Below are 25,378 nucleotides of genomic sequence, written 5' to 3' on the forward strand. Positions count from 1 at the left end.
GGACTCTGGCACCAAGACCTGGAGCCAGCCCTGGGACTGAGGCAGGATCTGTCCACAAGGCCTAGGGTATGTGCACACGTTGCGGATTTTGCTGCAGCTTCGCAGCAGTTTTCCCCGAGTTTACAGCACCATGTAAACCTATGGAAAACAAAATCCGCAGTGCACATGCTGCAGAAAATAATGCGCAGAAATGTAGCGTTGTTTATTCCGCAGCATGTCACTTCTATTTGAGGATTCCGCAGCGGTTTACACCTGCTCCATAATAGTAATCCGCAGGTGTAAAACCGCAGGTGAAATCCGCACAAAATCCGCAAACAAAAATTGCAGTAAATCCGCAGCGCGGTTTACCTCCGGATTTACCAAAATCAGTCTGGAAAAATCCACAGAGTAATCCGCAGCGTGTGCACACAGCCTCAGTTTCCTTTATTACACTCTGGTGGAACGCAGGAAATATCGTTTTGGCGCCATCGATCGCTCGGCCTAGGAAAGAGTCTCTCACTACACATGCCTCTTTTTTAATGAAATATATTACAAATGTTGAAACACTTTTTAGCTCCACACGACCTTTGAGAAAAAATATAAAGGCGGGGACCATAGTATAATAAAAAGGGACAGTGAACGAGAGAAAGAGGGGCGCCGACACTGTGGGATACAACCGCCATGGGGGTACGCCGGCTGGATACACAATGGGCGCTGTTGGTACCATATTCACTTTTGGGATGACCATCTTGTATAGCTCAGAGCCGCCAGGTCCATATCGTCCCACATACATAATATGGGTGCATTTCTGCACCTCTGTTCCAGCCTAAAATCCTGGACTGATGACCCAAACTATATTTTGGGGATTAGACCTGTGGTGAGCCAAGGGCGATCTTGTCTGAAAGTGATCATTGGACTTCTATAGCCTAAACATGATGTTGCTTAACTTTACTCCAGTCACTTCCAAAGCTTAACCGCTGGTTAATTGCCTTAGTTGTGCATAATGTATGGATATTAGCCATTATCACCAGTAAAATGCTAAACGCAGCTTTAACAGTGAGTGGAGTACAAGCCAATACTACATTATTAAGCATCCAATGACTTGCTCTTCGGCCGTAGGCATTATAAATGCTTCTTCTAGGTGTAGACATAACATGACTAAGCTCAAGCACTAGAGTTATCTCGGTTTTGTGTCCCAACTGCTAATGGGAACCCCATATTATAAAGTAAATACTCTTAACAAAAAAAATAAGCCCTAACAGCAGCTGATAAGGGTCACGTTCTGCTAAGGATAAAGGACAGACTGTGCTCTGGTCGGAAGACCTGACCCGACCACTGGGTCTCCGTGCCTGCTCTAACTGTCTATGAGGGTCAGGAGACCCCCGATGAAGGGGCCAAGTCTTCTAGTGCGAGCGCAGTCCCCGTTTCACGGATGCGTGAAACCATGCTCACTCTTAATTAACCCCTTCCAAGTATTAACTATCTAATGAGGATACATTAAATAACAAATCCAGACATAGGCTCAGTCATGAAGACAGGGGTCCGAGGGACGCAGAGGTAAAGCAGGCGCCTGCAGACGAATGAAGGAAACAGAAGAAATGAAAGAAGTAAAACTGATTTCATATTTGGCCAAGGTGTCGAGAACAAGAGGAACAATAAGAAGACGACCATGGATTCTAGGGAGGAGACACTTCTATGCAAGAAATTTGGTTTTGGCAACTGATACAAAAGGAGAAGAGAGAAATCTCTGGCCACTTTTGACTGAGTAAAAGTGCTTATATGAAAGAGATGAAATACCACTTTAAAAGGGGGCAGTAAACCTAAAGAAAACAGTTTCAGAGGGGGCATGAATTCTTCTGGACTTCCTGGAAACGGTAGATTGCATACTTTAGGTTTAGTGCCCCTCTAAGTACATGTGACGTCACCACACAGACTTGCTTTTATTAACCAGACCCCTTTCGAAGCACAGAAATAGGAGGACCTGCAGAGGCCTGGAAAAAAATAATAATAATTATACAGTGCCAAGACCCGACAGATAGTGAATTAAATAATTAGCCGGACAAACATGGTTCTGTGCCCGGTCTCTTCCCCGTACTGCACACAGTTTCCCTTCAAGGGGTGCACGACATCTCAACAGAACATCTTCAGAGCTAGATGCTGGGTCTTGCAGTTAGATGACCGGCGCCTGCCTCTGAAGTTCACATGAAGTACAGAATTAAAAATTACATAAAAAAAAAAAAGCAAGAAAAAAAAAAAAAAACACACTTTCAGAAAAAAAAAAAATCAATATACTGCATCATATTCATAGGGAGCATCTTCTGCACCAGGCGACTGAGGTGCAACTAGCTGGTGTGATCCGTGGACAACGATGGTGATGGTTCCTACACTGCACGCCTGCGGGATCGGCGCGGTGCAGGACTCCTGAGGTGGGATAATGAAGAAAAGAAGAATGGAGAGGGGAGAGATGTTGGAGCAGGACTCTGTTTTATCCAGGACATTCTACAAGATTCCAAGTGAGGTAGGGTCAGAGTCTACCACTCCTTTTTCTTTTCATCCATGGAGACCCCACCAGGTCCCAAGGCCACCACTAGGAGAAGTCCGCCGATAACAGACATGGTCTGAAAGAAGTCATATTTTAGGAAGTCGTGCATGGGCTTGTAGGCTGGGACACTCCAGAAAGCGTTAAAGTAGACGTTGATGGCAAAGAGCCAAATTACCAAAGTCAGCGCCGCCAACTTTGTCTTGAAACCGATAGCCACCAGGATGATTAAGGCCGTGCCCACCATGTTCTGTAGGATCTAAAAAGGGGACAAGAAAAACACTAAGTAAAAGGAGACATGTACAGTTGTGCTCTAAAGTTTACATACCCCGGCAGAATTTTTGCTTTCTTGGCCTTTTTTCAGAAAATATGAATGATTATACAAAACTTTTTTCTCCATTCATGGTTAGTGGTTGGGTGAAGCCATTTATTGTCAAACTACTATGTTTTCTATTTTTAAATCATAATGACAACCCAAAACATCCAAATGACCCTGACCACTCTTCTTGGCAAAAAGCCTCCAGTTCCTGTAAATTCCTGGGCTGTCTAGCATGAACTGTGCACTTGAGATCTCCCCAGAGTGGCTCAATGATATTGAGGTCAGGAGACTGAGATGGCCACTCCAGAACCTTCACTTTGTTCTGCTGTAGCCAATAACAGGTCAACTTGGCCTTGTGTTTTGGATCGTTGTCATGTTGGAACGTCCAAGTACGTCCCATGTGCAGCTTCCGGGCTGATCAGTGCAAATTTGCCTCCAGTATTTGCTGACAACGTGCTGCATTCATTTTTCCTTCAACTTTGACCAAGTTTCCTGTGCGTTTGTAGCTCACACATACCAAAAACATCAGCGATCCACCTCCGTGCTTTACAGTAGGAATGGCATTCCTTTCATCATATGCCTTGTTGACCTCTCTCCAAATGTAACGTTTATGGTTGTGGCCAAAAAGTTCAATTTTGGTCTCATAACATCAAATTACCTTGTTCCAGAAGTTTTGAGGCTTGTCTCTGTGCTGTTTTGCGCTTTGTAGGCGAGATACTTTGTGGCATTTGCGCAGTATTGGCTTTCTTCTTATTGTGCATCTTGAAAACAGCCACACCGCTAGTTTTCAGAGAGTCCTACATTTCAGCTGATGTTATTTGTGGGTTTTTCTTTGAATCCCGAACAATTTTCCTGGCAGTTGTGGATGACATTTTTGTTGGTCTACTTGACCGTGGTTTTATTTTTACAGACCTCCTGATTTTCCATTTGTTAATCACAGTTTGAACATCTGCTGACTGGCATTATCAATTCCTTGGATATCTTTTTGTATCCCTTTCCTGTTTTATACAGTTCAACTACCTTTTCCTGTAGATACGTTGACAATTGTTTTGCTTTCCCCATGACTCACAATCCAGAAACGTCAGTGGCTGGATGAAAGATGCAAGAGTCCATCTGGATCCCAGAAACTCACTCAGCTTTTATGCACGCACACCGATTACAAGTAAGGCTACGTTCACATTAGCGTTGTGCAGGGCAGCGTTGGGCTCAGCCGTGGAGCAACTGTCAGGGCGCAGAGGACGCTGCATGATGCAGTTTTTTCTGCGCCAAAAAATCATGCAAAAATGAACGCATCCATCACAAAAAGCTGCGTTGTGCATGCGTTTTGTCGCCGACGCTGCCTTGCACAACGCTAATGTGAACGTAGCCTAAACAGGTCACAGGTGAGGATGTTACCTTTAGTAGCCAGTCAAACTTATTTGTGTCAACATCTGTGCATATTTTTAGGCCAAAATCACCAGGGTATGAGAACTTTTGATCAGGGTCATTTGGATGTTTTGGGTTGTCATTATGATTTAAAAAGAGAAAAACACAGTAGCTTGGCAATAAATTACTTCACCCAACCACTAACCATGAGTGTTTTGGTGTTTTCATATTTTCTGAAAAAAGGTCAGAAAATATGAAAAGTTATGCATTATGCAAGTGGTGTGTGTGTGTGTGTGTGTGTGTGTGTGTGTGTGTGTGTGTGTGTGTGTGTGTGTGTGTGTGTGTGTGTGTGTGTGTGTGTGTGTGTGTGTGTGTGTGTGTGTGTGTGTGTGTATAATTTGGGACCTATATGTATTTAGTAAAAGAATGAATTCACAGAAAAAAAAACTGGTGTGGGCTCCCACGCAATTTTCTGAGCCTAGAGAGGGACCATGGTTATTGCCCCGCACCCCGGCTAAAGACATCTGCCCCTAGCCACCCCAGAAAAGGCGCATCTGTAAGATGTAAATGTATCCAAGGGGATTTTAAACTGTCCATTATGGGGTCCCTGTACTGACAAGGAGAAGGTCCTAACAAAATAATAGCAATTAAAATAGCAATTAAAACCCTGTTTAATAATAATAATCTTTTAGGGGACTTACGGAAAAGAAACTTGCGTCAAAGTGCAGCAGGGTCATGAACATGAGGACGAGCAGCACGCGACCCCCGAGCTGCATGTACTGCTTCGGGGAACTCTCACCCATCGTGGGCACGCCGGCAAACATGCTTTTGCCTTCTGACCGAGACTCAGCCAAAAGTAATAAGAGTCCTCCACCCAGAGCCAGGTTCCTGGTGAAGAGAAAACATCAACTCAATACTTTACAATGGATGCGGCAAGACCATAGAAAGGTCCGGAGACCTTACAAGGGGACGTTGCCCTCCATGCACATAATTTAGTGGGTCAGGTATTAGAGGGGGGCCCGGTCATGAGAAGATGGCGGTCTTTTGTGCTCCGAATATAGGAGTCTTTCACATGGATGACACTGCAATAAAGGGCACACCAAAATCTTCGTGTGTAAAGTAGCTGACATTTTTTCCTGCATCCATTGACTTGCATTGGTGAATCTGCCGTTTTACACGGCCATACATGCTGTGATTTTCCCTCACCCCAATTCCAGCACTGCTTCATTGTTGCGAGTGCAGTGCAATTTTTTCCCTCACACTGCATCGACGATTTTATATGCGGATGTGAGTGAACCCTAACTTTAAGGCTGGTCCTATGTATCGCATAGAAATCAGCCAGCTGCTGGTCCAGCCGACAGCCATCTCTCCTGACCACCAAAGATGTCCTCAGTAGGAGGGGGGAGGAAGCCGCAACTTAATTCCCTGAGGATATAAAGGGCCGAGTGGACAAATCAAAACAGCCTCAAGCTTTATCTCCCAACGCCTGCTGTAGGGGAAAAAGTTGGGAGTCCTCCATAAGCATTAGATGGTTGGACCGTCCCACCAAAATCAGAGGCTTTGGCCGTTTACGTTAAGCTTTAGGTCGGATTCACACATCTGTGTATCATGGTCCGTGATATCCAGACGGGTCAAAACTCAGTAGCCTTATAGACATTTAGGAGGTGGTCAAGTTTAGGTCAGGAGACCTAAAGCCGGTCTGTACATCAAAGGTCCATACTAGCCCACCGTGACGCATGGATGCATGTACCCAGCCTAAAAAATAACAGCCCACTACACGATCTTATCCCATCACTGGACACACAGTACATCCCATTTCTCGTGTGGGTGTAAAGAGGGGGATCAGGGGCAGTGCACGCTCCATACAGGGCAGATACCTACTGTATTATACAGCCAGCACCTGCTGTTCAACCAGTTTTATTTTATTTTTATTTTTTTTAAATTAATAGCACACGTAAAAGTAATAAACTTTGTAACATATCTTATTAGGGAAATCTGCTTCCTTCTGATCCCGGACTGATCATTAATCCTTAAAATTCTCAATTCACTGGTAAAAATCTGTATTCAGTGAAGACAGACTTTCCCATTACTGAGATAGTAGATCACAGTCGGGGTTCATACAGGTCTATGGAGAATTGTCACACTGCCATTTCAGCAGAACGTTTGTCGGCCTCTAGCTCCTCCGTAGAACTTTATGAGCACCAACGGTCATCTTCTTTCTCAGTAAAGTGATAAATCCGCTTTCACTGAATACTAATTTACTAATTTTACACATAAATTGAAAATCAGTCCATGAGGAGATTTCTCTGATAAGATATGTTGCAAGGTTTCTTATTTTCGTGTGTCCTACGGATTTATTAAATAGCAATTAAAATGACGGTTACGCAAAGTGCTACCGTCACTATATAACAGCGGCATTTCTGTAGCGCAGCACTGGTGGCATTTCCCTTCCAGCGCCCATTGCAAACCTAGGATGCCCGATGGGTAACATGGCGTACTGGAGGACCCTGTTGTCGCCATCTTGCAGGAACCTTAACCTATGGCTGGACTTCATAGGAGATTGTTCACTTGCACATAGAAGTCATAAACGAGTGCAGATTCAAGTCCCCCCCAAAGGGAAAAATAAAAAATAAATTGTCAAAATTAAAAGTGTGTTCACTTTTTTGATATTCCTACAGTGTGCCTCCTGCTTTTCTTGCATTTATATTATTAGGACTGTAACCTGCAGGCTGGCACCTACCAACTGCACTTGGTCTCCTTTTTCCATCTCTCATCATATGCATCTATATTATATAGACCGTTTTAACCCATTAATTGACCACCCAATTACATTTTTTTCCACCATTTCACCCCACTAGAATATGTCCAATCTGTGGCCTAAATCTCAGATTGTTCTGATGAGATCCTTCAAACCTATGTAACTTGTGCCATTGGTGAACCTACAACAAAGAAGCGATACCCCCTGAACGCGTGTTCCTTGTTTATGTACCCACACATGTATACATGGCATAACTAAGCAGAGATGCCACTCAGGGTTCTTAGAAAGCTGGGTAACAACCACGGGCAGCTATGGTGGCGACTGGCCCGATCACAGAATCTCTATAGGAGATGATGGTATATTTGGAAGATGGAGAAAATATATGGAGGGGTGTGCACAGGTAAATCCTAGGAGAAAGGGATAAACCTACCTCATTAAAAACTTCAGATCCCACAGAATACTGTACGCAATCGTCTGATGAGGCAGAAAACACGTATTACACAGTGGTACATCATGTGGGTACATACAAATAAGGGTATCTCATCACTAGGATATGATGGATGATCAGTGGGGGTCTGACTGCTGGTACCCCATTAATCCGAACATTAATGGGTTATAATAGTCTAAAAAATAAATAATAAAAAAAAAAGCCCGAAAAGCTGGACATCCCCAGACAATTCATAAGATCCACTGGCACCAGGGTGCCCATATACGCAGTGGCTGTGTGCCGTGCAACCTGTGCAGGAACGTACAGACGAGGCACATAAAACGTGCTGCCCACCCGAAATCTGCATGGTCAGATAGCCGCCATTTGCCAATAACAAGTGCTAATGCGGGCCCCAAACTACAGAATTCAGGATGGTCCCAGGTCCCCATCTCCACATGTGTAACAGCTTCTCACCTGCATGGCGATGATCCCAAACAGACCGAAGCAGGCGTACTGGACAAAGTTCCGGCTCAGGACCAGGATGCAGCCGCCTGGAAGAGAACGAACTGATCAGTAATCAATACAGAGAACGGAAGCACCAATGATCTCATCTATAAAGAACGTTCACTTGTATTAAAAAAGGGGTCTTCTGCCCCTTCCTGGAACTAAATTAACCCATCGATCCCCCGCTGCTCCACCATCCCTCGCCGGACTCCTCTTTTGGCACGGTCAGTATATGACCGCTGCTGCCCATCAATGACCGCAGCGCTCCAGCACGGACCGTGCCGGCAGCCAAGGAGACCAGATCTATGGTCAAGTTAAAGAAAGGGGCAGAAAATCCCTTTTGGAGCAATAGAGTCTGTTCACATTTTGCTTTAGGATCGACATATGCAGAAGTGAATGCAAAAGGTTGTGGTTTTGGCACATGCCGGGCTAGCACGTCTTTTCTTCTTTACACAGAGGAGTGCAGCAATAGCCATTCCTTATGTAATACACTCGTATTTACTTGGAGCATAAATGGCTGACGCACGTCTATACAGGGATGTGTATCGGGGACCACTTACAAGACCCTTACATGCAGTCATGGCTGAAAATGGTTGGCGCCCTTAAAATTGTTCCAGAAAATTAAGTATTTCTCACTGAAACTTTTTGCTATTACACGTTTTGCTATACATATTTATTTCCTTTATGTATTGGAACAACACGAGAAAAAAAAAAAAAAAGGCAAATTGGACATAATTTCACACAAAACCCCTAAAATGGGGGGGACAAAATTGTTGGCACCATTCCAAAATTGTGGGTAAACAAATTTTTTCAAGCATGTGATGTTCACTCAAACTCACCTGTGGAAAGTAACAGGTATGAGCAATATGAAAATCACATGGAAACTAAATAAAAAGGAGAGACGCCGATTCAATCTTTGCATTGTGTGTATGTGTGTGCACACCAAGCATGGGGGAGAGGACTGTGAGCACTTGACAACCAAGATTGTTGAAACATCAAGAAATATCAAGGTTATAATTTCATCTTCAGAGATCTTGATGTGCCTTCATCCATGGTACGCAACATTATCAAGAAGTTTGCAACCTACGGCACTGTAGCTAATCTTTCTAGATGTGGACAGCAGAGAAAAACTGATGAAAGGCTGCAATACAGGATAATCCGGATGGTGGATAAGCAGCCCCAATCAAGTTCCAAAGAAATTCAAGCTGTCCTGCAGGGTCAGAGTGCATCAGTGTCAGCGCAAACTATCAGTCGACATTGAAATTAAATGAAACACTATGGCTGGAGACTTCTTGTGAACAGATGAGGCCAAGATAGAGCTTTTTGGTAAAGCACATCATTTTACTGTTTTCTGAAAACTGAATGAGGCTTACAAAGAACACAGTACATACAGTCAAGTATGATGGAGGTTCAGAGATGTTTTGGGGTTGTCCTGCTGCTTCTGGCACTGGGTGCCTTGACTGTGTACAAAAGCATCATGAAATCTGAAGATTACCAAAGGATTTTGGGTCGCAATGTAATGCCCAGTGTCAGATAGGACGACAATGACCCCAAACACTTTAAAATGCACCCAGAAATGGATGAAAACAAAGCGCTGGAGAGTTCTGGAGTGGCCAGCAAGGAGTCCGGGTTTCAATCCCATTGAGCACCTGTGGAGAGATGTTAGAATTGCTCTTGGGAGTAGGCGCCCTTGAAATATGAGAGGTCTACCTGGAAAAATATGCAAAAGAAGAGTGCTCCAAAACTCCAGTTTAGATGTGTAAGAAGCTTATTGATGGTTATATGAAGCGATTGATTACAGTTATTTATTCCCAAGGATGGGCTACAAAATATTAAGTTGAGGGTGCCAACAATATTGTCCGGCCCATTTTTGCAGTTGTGTGTGAAATCAGGTCCAATTTGCCTTCCCCCCCCCCCCCCCCTCTGTTTTTTTGTGTTGTTCCAATACACACAAAGAATAAACATGAGTATAACAAAACATGTGTAATTGCAATAATTTTCTGGGAGAAAAACTATTTATTGGAACAATTTCAAGGGTGCAAAACACTTTCGGCCATGACTGTAGGAGGGGAGGACTGATAAATATTCGTCCCTGCCCTGCTATTGTGTTGGGAGACTACCGGCTGTGGAGGATGGTGCAGCGCTCCCGACGTCCGGACCGTTATAAGCTGTAATTTTCACGAGTTATCATCCTGCTGATTATGGGTCTCCCCCAACGCCACAGATCCCAATAACGAGGGTCTGAAACGACCCAATGGAATAAAGCGGTAGCCGTGCACATGTGCTTCAGCTTCACACATCGTCCGAGTACTGTCCTCCACCAGCTCTGGCAGTCCCATAGACAATGAATGCAGCGGAGCGGTCAGCCAGTAACACCCCTTTAGGCCACGGTCAGTATTTTACATCAGTATTTGGCCAAAACCAGGAGAGGAACAATCAGAGGGAAAGTATAATAGAAACCCGTCACCAGTCCTGCATTTATCACCCACTCCTGGTTTTTGCTTTAGTATTTTTGCCTTCGTATTAGGTCTTCCATCTCCGTGCACAATCCAGTTATAAGACCCCCGAGATATTTCCCACCTCCGCCACGGTCAGACTCACCCAGCTGCCCTATCAAGTTAATGAGGACGAAGACTGTGGCCAAGAAGTAGCCGCAGCTCCACGTGGCCTCAATGTAATCCCGCTGCTCGCTCCACTGGAACCACATGCGGATGCCATCCTCCAGGAAGGTGCTGATGAGGCACAGGCGAGCGATGTGCGGCAGGTACTGCTTCGTCACCCGCAGGAACTGCAGACAGAAAAGAGGGTTAGTCACGTAATACCGGAGACCCCATGCAAATCCGGAGGGGCACAGCAAAGGCCCGGTACACAACCCCTGCATGCACACCACAGATCAGCCTGCGACCAGCATGCACGCTCCTGTGCGGGGGAAGGGATGTGACAACAGCAGGGGCCCATTTCTGGATCTGAGCCCTGAACCTCATTCTGCTTCCTCACCCTCAGGTCCCCCCCCAGGATTCGGATTTACAGGGTTAAACCACATGTACAAAAGGCAGGAAATTCGTCCATAAGGGAGGAGAGGGGGCAGGCCGCGCACCCCGACCTTTACACACACCAGTAATGTCTGCACAGAGGGGAGCAAAGTCTACAGGCAACGCTGGGGCCAACGGTGCCCGTATATACTAGCCCGACCCCAAGAAGTCAACAATCTGCAGCGCTGAACCACTGTCCATGGACATGCATGCACACCCACTGCACAACAAAGGGTTAAAGTGCGGCAATGAAAGCGGAGATTCACGTTACCCAGTGAGAACATTCCAGGCCAGAACAGAATATAGCGGATTTACTACCCCCCCCAGTCACCACCTCCCTTACATGTACACATAATGGAAACAGTCAGCTATACCTGGAGGAGGGGGAACCGATGTCAAATCGGCATCTCAAACACATTTCATGGTGTCAAAATATACAGGAAAATTCTGAGATCAGAAAAAAAAATTAGGTCGAGCTTTAACACCAGACACATTACCACCCTTGTCTGTGCGCAATCTCCGACATCCCCTTTAAGACCCCCTTCATGGTGCACATGCAGCTTGGAATGGGCCTGAAATGTATGCGCCCCTAGTGGACAGAGAGGGAAGTGCACGTTATATCATCACTATATCAAGGCTTGGGCACACACGCATGCGGCAGGCTCTAATAGTTAGTGCTGGGGGGCCGCTAATACTAACCGCGGCTGCCTGCAAGAGAAGGGAGAAAGTGTAAGAATGCAGCCCCCAACACATGGATGGAGTGGGGTCTACTTTACAGAGGATTGGATGGGGGATATCAAGGCTTGGGCACACACGCATGCGGCAGGCTCTAATACTTAGTGCTGGGGGGCCGCTAATACTAACCGCGGCTGCCTGCAAGAGAAGGGAGAAAGTGTAAGAACGCAGCCCCCAACACATGGATGGAGTGGGGTCTACTTTACAGAGGATTGGATGGGGGATATCAAGGCTTGGGCACACACGCATGCGGCAGGCTCTAATACTTAGTGCTGGGGGGCCGCTAATACTAACCGCGGCTGCCTGCAAGAGAAGGGAGAAAGTGTAAGAACGCAGCCCCCAACACATGGATGGAGTGGGGTCTACTTTACAGAGGATTGGATGGGGGACATCAGTAGGACAGGGATAAGCAGCACTAGATGTCCGTCTGCCCACTCATAGCAATAGGTCTGCAAACCCATCTGAAAGGCCTTATCAAAACGGACTCCACTCCGCAGCGCCACCACTGGGGAAAACGAAGCATGACAAGGCGTATATGAAAATGAACGTGGTCAGAGGATGAGGATCCAGAATACAAGACCCCGCTATTATGCTCCGAAAAGGGAGAGTTTGTAAACAGGACAGCCCCTTTATACCCTTCCGGAGGTGTGAAGTTCATGACTGTCACACACCGGGTGCGAGTGTAAGAGCGGGCACAGCCGAAAGCCAAGGCCAGAGCTGGCAACCATCACTGCTGCTAATCTAAGAGGCATGTGGGCACGATCCTGCCTGGATGTCAGCCCGATGGTTCATCGGACCACCATTAGACCCCAGCCACAGGACGACCTTCACAGGGGACGGAGAATCTTGGTGTATACCATTAAACCATCACAGGTTCAAGACTAAAAATGTACGAAGAGGAGAGTTTGAAAACTATTAAACATAAATTCCATCCATTAAAGTCCTAGCAAAGTATAGAGCGATCTAACCTGTAATAGAAAAGAAGAAGAAGATGCCCTGAACAGCCAGGATGCCAAACATTGTATGTACCCAAGGTGGCACCCATAAAGACTTGATCCCAGGCCGCACTCAGCAACGTGGATGGGAAAACAAAACAGTTATTACTCCCACAAAAGAAAGAAAACTATTTTTAAAATTTCTGATTTTTTTTTTTTTTATCCCAGCGATGCGGATGGAAAAATTAAAAAAAAGTTGTGGCTTTTGGAAGAAGAGAAAAAAAAATGTTTTAAAAAGTGCAAAAAATTTGGGGAGGGGGTTGATGGTCGTCAGGACCAGGCGAGTCCTATCTTACCGCACGGCTCCGGCCCTCGCACGTCCCATCCCGGATCCCCGACTTCGCCATCTGCCGCTCTCTATGGGAACGAGTGTTGGAAAGTGTCTCATTAACGCGGCGTGCGGAATCGTGAGTCAGTGGGTTTCCAGGAAACCGCCACGATGAACATCTGCCGAGCGTCAGCGCAGATAAATAAGGAGCCGATGTAACCCCCACCAGCTGTTCACAGAACATAGGCTGGGAAGGGTCTGGACCTCATCCTCCGGGGGTGGAGGGGTCTTTGGACGCAGGCGAGTCCCCCTTTGAGGGCGGAATATGTTCACACGTAGATTTACGTCCGGATTAGGGAGATACACAAGGATAATCATCACGGTGCAATACGTCATTCCTCCAGTGGAGGCGCTGTGGGGAAATTGAACACTTGCTGGCAGGATCTTTCACAGATCACAGCTGATCACTGGGGCTACTAGCAGCAGAGACATTAAAGGGGTATTCCCAACTGTATTGTTTATGGCACATCCATAGGGCGGGTATGGTGCCCTTGACATGAACATGTTCTATGGGAGGAGTCAGCCACCGGCAGGAACAGGACCCCAACTGGCACCATCCCGGGGGGCCGGCAGTTCTCCTTCGGCTGCATCTGAGAATATCCCTTTAACGTTACCGGTTCCCAGGATGGCACAGATGAAACCCCTTTTGCACGGCTCAGAGACTTCTGGTACTGGACAGGCCCGGCGGTGGTCCGAGATCAATGCTGACCCCCCCCTTTAAGTTATAAATGTGGCTTGAACTGGCAGTAAACATTACCCAGCGCCCTGACGTGTGCCATAGGTATAAGTCTGCCCAGACATACTGTACAATTACTGAAAACATTTGTATGCGGGTAATTAAGTACATCGCATGACCAGTCCGAGACAGGACGGGCACAGACAAGTGCTTGATGCCAGCCAGAGCCTTAGGATGCAAGGAGTGTGCCAGTACTGCAACCATATGGAGAGATGACCACCATGCCAATTAGTGGGACTGAAGCAATGCCCACCCACATGGCACTACTGCCCTAATACCCAACTGATGCCCATCTATCTAATAATGGTCTTATATTCTGCAGAGGGCACTGCCCGGATAATACACCCACCGTTGTACTGGCCTGTAAACTGTATATTCCCAGATACTATGCATTACATACACTGCGACCAATGCTACAAGTGCGGATGGCATCAGGTACAATACCCGTCGGTGCCTTGGTACTAGTTATGCCCAGATCTGTACCCAAAAATGCCCTATTTTTCCTGCTCACACACTGCATTCTATTGTGCCAGTTACTACACGTGCCAATGTCCGCATACTGCCCCAATGACGCCCTGGTACTATACACATCGATCCTTGGATGCCCACTGGTGCCAGGTAACAGACACATAACTCTGCCCTATACACAAACATGGCGCTCAGCCAATAAACAGTTGTCCTTATGATACAAACAAATGCCCAGGCACCATGTACGCGTTTGAATGCCCAACCGAACCACAGAGACACTTGGCAAATTCGCCAATTCCTCACTTTAGCATTTATTTGCCCATTGTAATCTAAAAACTGGGTACAGAGAGCCGCTCCTTGGCAGAGGTGATGACCCGTCTACCCGCTCAGTCTCAGCACCTCATCCCATAGGATGGCACTCACTTCTCTGCAACTCATGGAACAACGCGCACTAAGCTACCTGGAGGGCAAGAAAACCCCAGGCACAGCTGTGGTGACTGGCACACACCGAGGAATCTATAATGACGCTGCCAACTGCGAGTCACTGTGTGGTAGGAAAGAGGAGCCTGACACCCGCGTCATCACAGGGTGCCAGTCTTAGAGCCCGAACCCTGCATTCAGCACCTGGTCACGAGCGAATGCCAACCGAGCAGCAGATAGTAATCAGGTCCGATATAGTACCAACATCCGCAGCGAAGACTAACTCAACAACACGGGGACTACAGGAAAGATGGCGGTGGGGTCTGCAATATGTGCCGGGATGTGGGGACCAGGCTGGCAGTCACTGTCCTGCCACTATGCGATACCAGTCCCAAACATGGTATGGACAGGTGGCAGCTGGATAGTGTCTCCAGGGAATGCCACCCTGTCTGTAACCAAAACAAGCTCCTGGTGCCAGCCTCCCTCTCTACCGGTCACTACACCGGTGCCAGCCTCCCTCTCTACCGGTCACTACACCGGTGCCAGCCTCCCTCTCTACCGGTCACTACACCGGTGCCAGCCTCCCTCTCTACCGGTCACTACACCGGTGCCAGCCTCCCTCTATACCGGTCACTACACCGGTGCCAGCCTCCCTCTATACCGGTCACTACACCGGTGCCAGCCTCCCTCTATACCGGTCACTACACCGGTGCCAGCCTCCCTCTATACCGGTCACTACACCGGTGCCAGCCTCCCTCTATACCGGTCACTACACCGGTGCCAGCCTCCCTCTATACCGGTCACTACACCGGTGCCAGCCTCCCTCTCTACCGGTCACTACACCGGTGCCAGCCTCCCTCTATACCGGTCACTACACCGGTGCCAGCCTCCCTCTATACCGGTCACTACACCGGTGCCAGCCTCCCTCTCTACCGGTCACTACACCGGTGCCAGCCTCCCTCTCTACCGGTCACTACACCGGTGCCAGCCTCCCTCTATACCGGTCACTACACCGGTGCCAGCCTCCCTCTATACCGGTCACTACACCGGTGCCAGCCTCCCTCTATACCGGTCACTACACCGGTGCCAGCCTCCCTCTATACCGGTCACTACACCGGTGCCAGCCTCCCTCTATACCGGTCACTACACCGGTGCCAGCCTCCCTCTATACCGGTCACTACACCGGTGCCAGCCTCCCTCTCTACCGGTCACTACACCGGTGCCAGCCTCCCTCTATACCGGTCACTACACCGGTGCCAGCAGCGCCCGGGCAGCACCTGGCATGGATGGGGCGGCTGTTCAGTCTCAGTGGTCTCCGCTCTGGGCCCGGTTGATGAGTTCTGGGCCCCTCCATGTGTCTGCACAGGCCCGGCCGCGCCATGCGCTGGGTGCCGGCTGTGGCTCCCGGGAGAGAACGGGACGTGGCGCCTGGGTCTCACCTGATCCGCGAAGTCCTCGGCGGCGCCCATCATGTGGTTGTTGGCCATGACCAGTGCCGGTGTCGGGCTGAGTCTCGGCCCCTCCTCCCCGGACGGCAGCTGCTACTCCCCGGCCTGCCACGTAGGCCAAGCCTTAAAGGGCCGAACACAGGGAGGCGGAGAGACACGGGAGGGAGGAAGAGGCGGAGCAGGCGGCGGGCACAGGGACCCAGCTACTGGAGGGACTGACGGGGGGCAATGATACACCAGAGAGACAGGCGCTACCACTGCTGAAGAGGGGTAGATACAGGGGGCAGTACCACAGGAGAGGGGTAGATACAGGGGCAGTGCCACAGGAGGAGAGGGGTAGATACAGGGGGCAGTACCACAGGAGAGGGGTAGATACAGGGGCAGTACCACAGGAGAGGGGTAGATACAGGAGTAGTACCACAGGAGATTGGTAGATACAGGGGCAGTACCACAGGACAGGGGTAGATACAGGGGCAGTACCATATGAGAGGGGTAGATACAGGGGCAGTACCACAGGAGAGGGGTAGATACAGGGGGCAGTGCCACAGGAGAGGGGTAGATACAGGGGCTGTACCACAGAAGAGGGGTAGATACAGGGGCAGTACCACAGGACAGGGGTAGATACAGGGGCAGTACCATATGAGAGGGGTAGATACAGGGGCAGTACCTGAGGGGTAGATACAGGGGTAGTACCACAGGACAATGGTAGATACAGGGGCAGTACCACAGGACAGGGGTAGATACAGGGGCAGTACCAGAGGGGCAGTACCCCCGGACAGGGGTTTATACAGGGGCAGTACCACAGGACAGGGGTAGATACAGGTCAGTACCACCGGGCAGAGGTATATACAGGGGCAGTACCACAGGACAGGGGTAGATACAGGTCAGTACCACCGGGCAGAGGTATATACAGGGGCAGTACCACATGAGAGAGGTATATACAAGGGCAGTACCACCGGACAGGGGTATATACAGGGGTAGTACCACCGGACAGGAGTTTATACAGGGGCAGTACCACAGGACAGGGGTGAATGCAGTTGCAGCACCATAGTACAGGGGTAGCTACAAGGTGTAGTACCACAGGAGAGGGGTAGATAGATACAAGTGGCAGAACCACAGGAATGAGGAAGATGCAGGAATAGAACCACATGACAAGAGTAGATGCAAGGAGCAGTACCATAGAACAGGGGCAGTACCATAGAACAGGGGCAGTACCATAGAACAGGGGTAGATACTGGTGCAGTACCAAAGGACAGGGGTGGATACAGGGGCAGTACCATTGTACAGGGGCAGTATCACAGATCAGGTGAGTATACAGGGGCAGTACCGCAGGACAGGTAGATACAGGGGCAGTACCGCAGGACAGGTAGATACAGGGGCAGTACCAAAAGAGAAAATATCGGGACAGGACTCACAGGCTCTCAGTATTAGGCCGGCGTCACACTTGCGAGTTTTACGGACGTAAGAGCACAGAATCTACGTCCGTAAAACTCGCAAAAAATACGGCACAATAATTCTCTATGCCTCTGCTCCTATTTGCCGTATTTTACTGATCAGTATTATACGGCTTTCTACGGCCGTACACAATCGCAGCATGCTGCGTTTGTCACCGTACTGCGCAAGAAATACGCCAATGAAAGTCTATGGAAGCGTGAAAAATACGGATTACACACGGACAAGCAGTGTGACTTGCGAGAAATACGCAGCGCTGTTAGAGAGAAAAGCCGGCAATTCAGTGCGGTGTACAGTAAAATCACACTGACAGCTTACAGTAGAATAGGTAGAATTAATGTGTACACATAGAATAGGTATATATATATATATAGTCAGTGAGACACATATATGTATATATATTAATATTTATTCCAGCGCTATACAGCTTGAAAGCCGGTAATTCAATTACCGGCTTTTTCTTTCTCCTTCCTAAAACCCGACATGATTTGAGACATGGTTTACATACAGTAAACCATGTCTTCTCTCAATTTTTTTGCAGATTCCACACTACTAATGTCAGTAGTGTGTATCTGCAAAATTTGGCCGTTCTAGCTCTTAAAATAAAGGGTTAAATGGCGGAAAAAATTGGCGTGGGCTCCCGCGCAATTTTCTCCGCCAGAGTAGTAAAGCCAGTGACTGAGGGCAGATATTAATAGCCTGGAGAGGGTCCACGGTTATTGGCCCCCCCCCTGGCTAAAAATATCTGCCCCCAGCCACCCCAGAAAAGGCACATCTGGAAGATGCGCCTATTCTGGCACTTGGCCACTCTCTTCCCATTCCCGTGTAGCGGTGGGATATGGGGTAATGAAGGGTTAATGCCACCTTGCTATTGTAAGGTGACATTAAGCCTAATTAATAATGGAGAGGCGTCAATTATGACACCTATCCATTATTAATCCAATTGTAGTGAAGGGTTAAATAAAACACAAACACATTATTTAAAATTATTTTAATGAAATAAAAACAATGGTTGGTGCAGTATTTTATTCAACGCCCAATCCAATCACTGAAGACCCTCGTTCTGTGAAAGAAAAAACATAATAAACCAACAATATACTTACCCTCCGCAGATCTGTAACGTCCAACGATGTAAATCCTTCTGAAGGGGTTAAAACATTTTGCAGCAAGGAGCTGTGCTAATGCAGGCTGCTCCTCGCTGCAAAACCCCAGGGAATGAGGCTAAAAATAGATCTATGATCTATATTTAGCTTTATTTGCAGTGAGGCGCCCTCTGCTGGCTGTTCATAGATCGTGGGAAATTACCTAGAAAGCTCCCAGGCTTACCTATTCTACTGTAAGCTGTCAGTGTGATTTTACTGTACACCGCACTGAATTACCGGCTTTTCTCTCTAATATATGTGTCTACTGACATATATATATATATATATATATATATATATATAGACAGTATATATATATTTTCTTTTCTTTTTGGGACACATGGATCAGTTCTATAGCGGTATGTTGGTTTTGCTAGCCTGCGAGAAAACCACGCAGTACGGATGCCATACGGATTACATACGGAGGATGCCATGCGCAAAAAACGCTGACACACCCTGCCTACGGAGGAGCTACGGACCACTTTTTTCGGGACTTTTCAGCGTATTACGGCCGTAATATACGGACCGTATTGTTTTACGCTAAGTGTGACGCCGGCCTTAGTGGGAGGGCGATCCTTGTCTGTATGTTAATATATTTTTCTAATAAAAATTTTGTACTGATTCATAATGAACCCCTATTTGGTATGGACTTTGTACACAGTTACACTGTGAGTACATCGATATTATTATTTTGAATATTTAGTGGTATGGAGTGCAGGACTCACAAGCTCTCTGTATTAGTGGTATGGAGTGCAGGACTCACAGGCTCTATGTATTAGTGGGAGGGGGATGCAGGACTCACAGGCTCTCTGTATTAGTGGGCGGGGTGCAGGACTCAGGCTCTCTGTATTAGTGGTAGGGAGATGCAGGACTCAGGTTCTTTGTATTCGTAGGAGTGAAATGCAGTACTTACAGGCTCCCCTTTTTTGTGGGAGGGAAATACAGGACTCACAGGCTCAGTGTATTACTGAGAGGTGAATGCAGGACATACAGGCTCTCTGTATTAGTGGGTGGGTGATGCAGGACTCAAAGGCTCTTTGTATTAGTGGGAGGGGAATACAGGTCAGGACTCACAGGCTCTCTGCATTAGTGGTAGGAGGTGCAGGACTCACAGGCTCTCTGTATTAGTGAGAGTGAAATGCAGTGCTTACAGGCTTTCTATATTTGTGGGAGGGGGAGGGAAATACAGGACTCACTGTGTTTCCGGGAGGTGAATGCAGGACGTACAGGCTCTATGTATTAGTGGTAGGAAGTGCAGGACTCACAAGCTCTCTATATTAGTGGGAGGGGAATGCAGAACTCCAGCTTTTTCTATTAACGGGAGGGGTGCAGGACTCAGGTGCTATGTATTATTGGGAGGGGGATGCAGGACTCACAGACTCTCCATATAAGTAGGAGGCAAATCCAGAACTCGGGTTCTCTATTAGTAGGAGTGAAATGCAGGACTCACAGGCTCTCTGCATTAGTGGGAGGGGGATGCAGGACTCACAGGCTCTCTGCATTAGTGGGAGGGTGATGCAGGACTCACAGGCTCTCTGCATTAGTGGGAGGGAGATGCAGGACATTCAGGATCTCTGTATCAGTGGTAGGAGGATGCAGGACTCACAGGCTGTATGTGTTAGTGGGAGGGGGATGCAGGACTCACAGGCTCTCTGTATTAGTGGGAGGGGGATGCAGGACTTACAGGTTCTCTGTATCAATGGAAGGAGGATGCAGGACTCACAGGCTCTCTGTATTAGTGGGAGGGAGATGCAGGACTCACAGGCTCTCTGCATTAGTGGGAGGGGGATGCAGGACTTACAAGCTCTTTGTATTAGTGGGAGGGGGATGCAGGAGTCACAGGTTCTCTGCATTAGTGGGAGGGGGATGCAGGACTTAGAGGCTCTCTGTATCAGTGGGATGGGGATGCAGGACTCACAGGCTCTCTGTATTAGTGGGAGGGAGATGCAGGACTCAGAGGCTTTCTGCATTAGTGGGAGTGGGATGCAGGACCTACAAGCTCTCTGTATAAGTGGTAGGAGGATGTAGGACTCACAGGCTCTATGTATTAGTGGGAGGGGGATGCAGGACTCACAGGCTCTATGTGTTAGTGGGAGGGGGATGCAGGACTCACAGGCAGGCTCTCTGTATTAGTGGGAGAAGGATGCAGGACTCACAGGCTCTTTGTATTTATGGGAGGGGGATGCAGGACTCACATGCTCTTTATTAGTGTGAGGAGGATGCAGGACTTACAGGCTCTTAGTGTGAGGAGGATGCAGGACTCGCAGGCTCTGTGTATTAGTGGGAGGGGGATGCAGGACTCACAGGCTCTGTGTATTAGTGGGAGGGGGATGCAGGACTCACAGGCTGTGTATTAGTGGGAGGATGATGAAGGACTCACAGGCTCTGTGTATTAGTGGGAGGGGGAGGCAGGACTCACATGTTCTGTGTATTAGTGGGAGGAGGATGCAGGACTCACAGGCTTTGTGTATTAGTGGTAGGAGTGTTGTGAATTCTGTGGCTGAGTTCACTTCTGTGGTCACAAGTGGTATTGCAGTCTCTGGGCTTCCTCCCTCAGGTGTTTTGGTGAGCTCGTTGGCTGCCTTGCTATTTAGCTCCACCTGAGTCTGTCTTCCTTGCTCCTTGTCAATGTTCCAGTGTTGGATCTGAGCTACTGCATCTTTCCTTGGGCCTGCTGCTCTGCTAGATAAGTGCTTCTAGTTTGTTTTCTGTTTTTTCTGTCCAGCTTGCTATTAACTTTTGCTGGAAGCTCTGAGAAGCAAAGGGGTGCACCGCCGTGCTGTTAGTTCGGCACGGTGGGTCTTTTTGCCCCTTTGCGTGGTTTTCGTTTTAGGGTTTTTGGTAGACTGCATAGTTCTCTTTGCTATCCTCGCTCTGTCTAGAATATCGGGCCTCACTTTGCTGAATCTATTTCATTCCTACGTTTGTCTTTTCATCTTGCTAACAGTCATTATATGTGGGGGGCTGCCTATTCCTTTGGGGTATTTCTCTGAGGTAAGTCAGGCTTGTATTTCTATCTTCAGGCTAGTCAGCTCCTCAGGCAGTGCCGAGTTGCATAGGTAGTTATAGGCGCAATCCACTGCTGCTTATAGTTGTGTGAGGATAGATCAGGTACTGCAGTCTACAGAGATTCCACGTCTCAGAGCTCGTCCTATTGTTTTTGGTTATTGCCAGATCTCTGTATGTGCGCTGATTACTGCACGCTGTGTTGCCTGATTGCCAGCCATAACATAGGAGGATGCAGGACTCACAGGCTCTCTGCATTAGTGGTAAGGGATGCAGGACTCACAGGCTCTCTGTAGTAGTGGGAGGAGGATGCAAGACTCAAAGGCTCTGTGTATTAGTGGGAGGAGGATGTGGGACTCACAGGCTTTGTGCATTAGTGGGAGGAGGATGCAGGACTCACAGGCTTTGTTTATTAGTGGGAGGGGGAGGCACGACTCACAGGCACTGTGTATTAGTGGGAGGAGGATACAGGACTCACAGGCTCTGTGTATTAGTGGGAGGAGGTGCAGGACTCACAGGCTCTTTATTAGTGTGAGGACGATGCAGAACTCACAGGCTCTTTGTATTTATGGGAGGGGGATGCAGAACTCACATGCTCTTTATTAGTGTGAGGAGGATGCAGGACTCACAGGCTCTTAGTGTGAGGAGGATGCAGGACTCGCAAGCTCTCTGTATTAGTGGGAGAAGGATGCAGGACTCACAGGCTCGCTGTATTTGTGGTAGGAGGATGCAGGACTTACAAGCTCTCGGTATTAGTGGGAGGGAAATGCACGACTCACATGCTCTCTGTATTAGTGGGAGGGGATGCAGGACTCACAGGCTCTGTGTATTAGTGGGAGGAGGATGCAGGACTCACAGGCTCTGTGTATTAGTGGGAGGGGGATGCAGGACTCACAGGCTCTGTGTATTAGTGGTAGGAGGATGCAGGACTCACAGGCTCTCTGCATTAGTGGTAGGGGATGCAGGACTCACAGGCTCTTTGTATTAGTGGGAGGAGGATGCAAGGCTCACAGGCTCTGTGTATTAGTGAAAGGAGGATGCGGGACTCACAGGCTCTGTGTATTAGTGGGAGGAGGATGCAGGACTCACAGGCTCTGTGTATTAGTGGGAGGGGGAGGCAGGACTCACAGGCTCTGTGTATTAGTGGGAGGAGGATGCAGGACTCACAGGCTCTGTGTATTATTGGTAGGAGGATGCAGGACTCACAGGCTCTGTGCATTAGAGGGAGGAGGATGCAGGACTCACAGGCTCTGTGTATGTTATGATCTGGTGGCCTAGGAGCAGCATGAGACGTACTCTGGAGAAGGTGGTCCCTGTTATGACCTGGTGGTCAGGACAATAATGGACCTGGTGGTTAAGAGCACACGGAATGACCTGATAGTTACTGATAATATAGGACGAGCTCTGAGACGTGGGAACTCTGCTGACCGCAATCCCTAAACCTATCACACACACTAGAAATAGCCGTGGATTGCTCCTAACGCTCCCTATGCAACTCGACACAGCCTAAGGAACTAGCTAGCCCTAAAGATAGAAAAATAAAGCCTACCTTGCCTGAGAGAAATTCCCCAAAGGAAAAGGCAGCCCCCCACATATAATGACTGTGAGTAAAGATGAAAATTACAAACTCAGAGATGAAATAGATTTAGCAAAGTGAGGCCCGACTTACTGAACAGACAGAGGATAGGAAAGGTAGCTTTGCGGTCAGCACAAAAAACTACAAAAAGACCACGCAGAGGGCGCAAAAAGACCCTCCGCACCGACTCACGGTGCGGAGGCGCTCCCTCTGCGTCCCAGAGCTTCCAGCAAGCAAGAAAACAATCAAAATAGCAAGCTGGACAGAAAAATAGCAAACTAAAGAAAAACAAGCAGGAACTTAGCTTCTGCTGGGAAGACAGGTCACAAGATTGATCCAGGAGTGAACTAGACCAGTACTGGAACATTGACAGGTGGCATGGAGCAATAATCTAGGTGGAGTTAAATAGAGCAGCCAGCTAACGAATTAACCTCGTCACCTGTGGAAGGAACCTCAGAAGCCGCAGCCCCACTCACAACTACCAGAGGAAGCCCATGGACAGAACCAGCCGAAGTACCATTCATGACCACAGGAGGGAGCTTGACAACAGAATTCACAACAGGTCCCTGTACTGACCGCAGACCCTGAACTTAGCACCGCAACTAGAAGTAGCCGTGGGAAGTACCTAACACTCCCTAGACCCCTCGACACAGCCTAAGAACTAACTTCCCCTAAAGATAGAAACGGGAAAACTATCTTGCCTAAGAGAAAATCTGTTATGTTTGCTAATGACAGGTGTTATGAAGGCAATCCAGAAACACAGTGTGCTTAGCGATCAGAGCGCACACAGTGATCTGACAAATACCCAAAAATACAAGAACGAGCTCTGAGACGTGGAAACTCTGTAGACTGCACACCTGATCCTATCCTAAACACAACTAAAAGCGGCTGTGGATTGCGCCTAACAACTACCTAGGCAACTCGGCACAGCCTAAGAAACTAGCTAGCCTGAAGATAGAAAAATAGGCCTGACTTGCCCCAGAGAAATTCCCCAAAGGAAAAGGCAGCCCCCCACATATAATGACTGTGAGTAAGATGAAAAGACAAAACGTAGGGATGAAATAGATTCAGCAAAGTGGGGCCCGATATTCTAGGACAGAGCGAGGACAGTAAAGCGAACTTTGCAGTCTACAAAAAACCCTAAAGCAAAACCACGCAAAGGGGGCAAAAAAAACCCCACCGTGCCGAACTAACGGCACGGCGGTACACCCTTTGCGTCTCAGAGCTTCCAGCAAAACAAAAGACAAGCTGGACAGAAAAAAAGCAACAAAAAAGCAAAAAGCACTTAGCTATACAGAGCAGCAGGTCACAGGAACAATCAGGAGAAGCTCAGATCCAACACTGAAACATTGACAAGGAGCAAGGATAGCAGCATCAGGCGGAGTTAAGTAATGAAGCAGTTAACGAGCTCACCAGAACACCTGAGGGAGGAAGCTCAGAAGCTGCAGTACCACTTGTGACCACAGGAGTGAATTCAGCCACAGAATTCACAACAGTACCCCCCCCCCCCCCTTGAGGAGGGGTCACCGAACCCTCACCAGAGCCCCCAGGCCGACCAGGATGAGCCGCATGAAAGGCACGAACAAGATCGGAAGCATGAACATCAGAGGCAAAAACCCAGGAATTATCTTCCTGAGCATAACCCTTCCATTTAACCAGATACTGGAGTTTCCGTCTAGAAACACGAGAATCCAAAATCTTCTCCACAATATACTCCAATTCCCCCTCCACCAAAACCGGGGCAGGAGGCTCAACAGATGGAACCATAGGTGCCACGTATCTCCGCAACAACGACCTATGGAATACATTATGTATGGAAAAGGAGTCTGGGAGGGTCAAACGAAAAGACACAGGATTGAGAACCTCAGAAATCCTATACGGACCAATAAAACGAGGTTTAAATTTAGGAGAGGAAACCTTCATAGGAATATGACGAGAAGATAACCAAACCAGATCCCCAACACGAAGTCGGGGACCCACACGGCGTCTGCGATTAGCGAAAAGTTGAGCTTTCTCCTGGGACAAGATCAAATTGTCCACTACCTGAGTCCAGATCTGCTGCAACCTATCCACCACAGAATCCACACCAGGACAGTCCGAAGACTCAACCTGTCCTGAAGAGAAACGAGGATGGAACCCAGAATTGCAA

At 48.1% G+C, this 25,378-nt stretch overlaps 1 protein-coding gene across 2 annotated transcripts in view; it reads right to left on the reverse strand.

Annotated features, from left to right (window-relative positions):
* Positions 1-499: 499 nt before the first annotated feature.
* The window catches only part of SURF4 (surfeit 4), a 32,517-nt gene continuing 7,638 nt past the window's right edge, over positions 500-25,378 (reverse strand). The window contains exons 1-6 of one of the 2 annotated variants that reach the window (XM_069748017.1): positions 16,045-16,209; positions 10,493-10,679; positions 7,862-7,938; positions 7,391-7,434; positions 4,904-5,090; positions 500-2,777 (exon numbers count right to left, since the gene is read on the reverse strand). In XM_069748017.1, coding sequence (XP_069604118.1) covers positions 2,511-2,777; positions 4,904-5,090; positions 7,391-7,434; positions 7,862-7,938; positions 10,493-10,679; positions 16,045-16,092 — 810 coding nt within the window. In that variant the 5' untranslated portion in view covers positions 16,093-16,209 and the 3' untranslated portion in view covers positions 500-2,510. Of the gene's footprint in view, positions 2,778-4,903; positions 5,091-7,390; positions 7,435-7,861; positions 7,939-10,492; positions 10,680-16,044; positions 16,210-25,378 lie in introns of those variants that run through there. The other variant, XM_069748018.1, reaches the window with a different exon arrangement.

This window comes from Ranitomeya imitator, chromosome 2 (assembly GCF_032444005.1).
Source record: "Ranitomeya imitator isolate aRanImi1 chromosome 2, aRanImi1.pri, whole genome shotgun sequence".
NCBI lineage: Eukaryota > Metazoa > Chordata > Amphibia > Anura > Dendrobatidae > Ranitomeya > Ranitomeya imitator.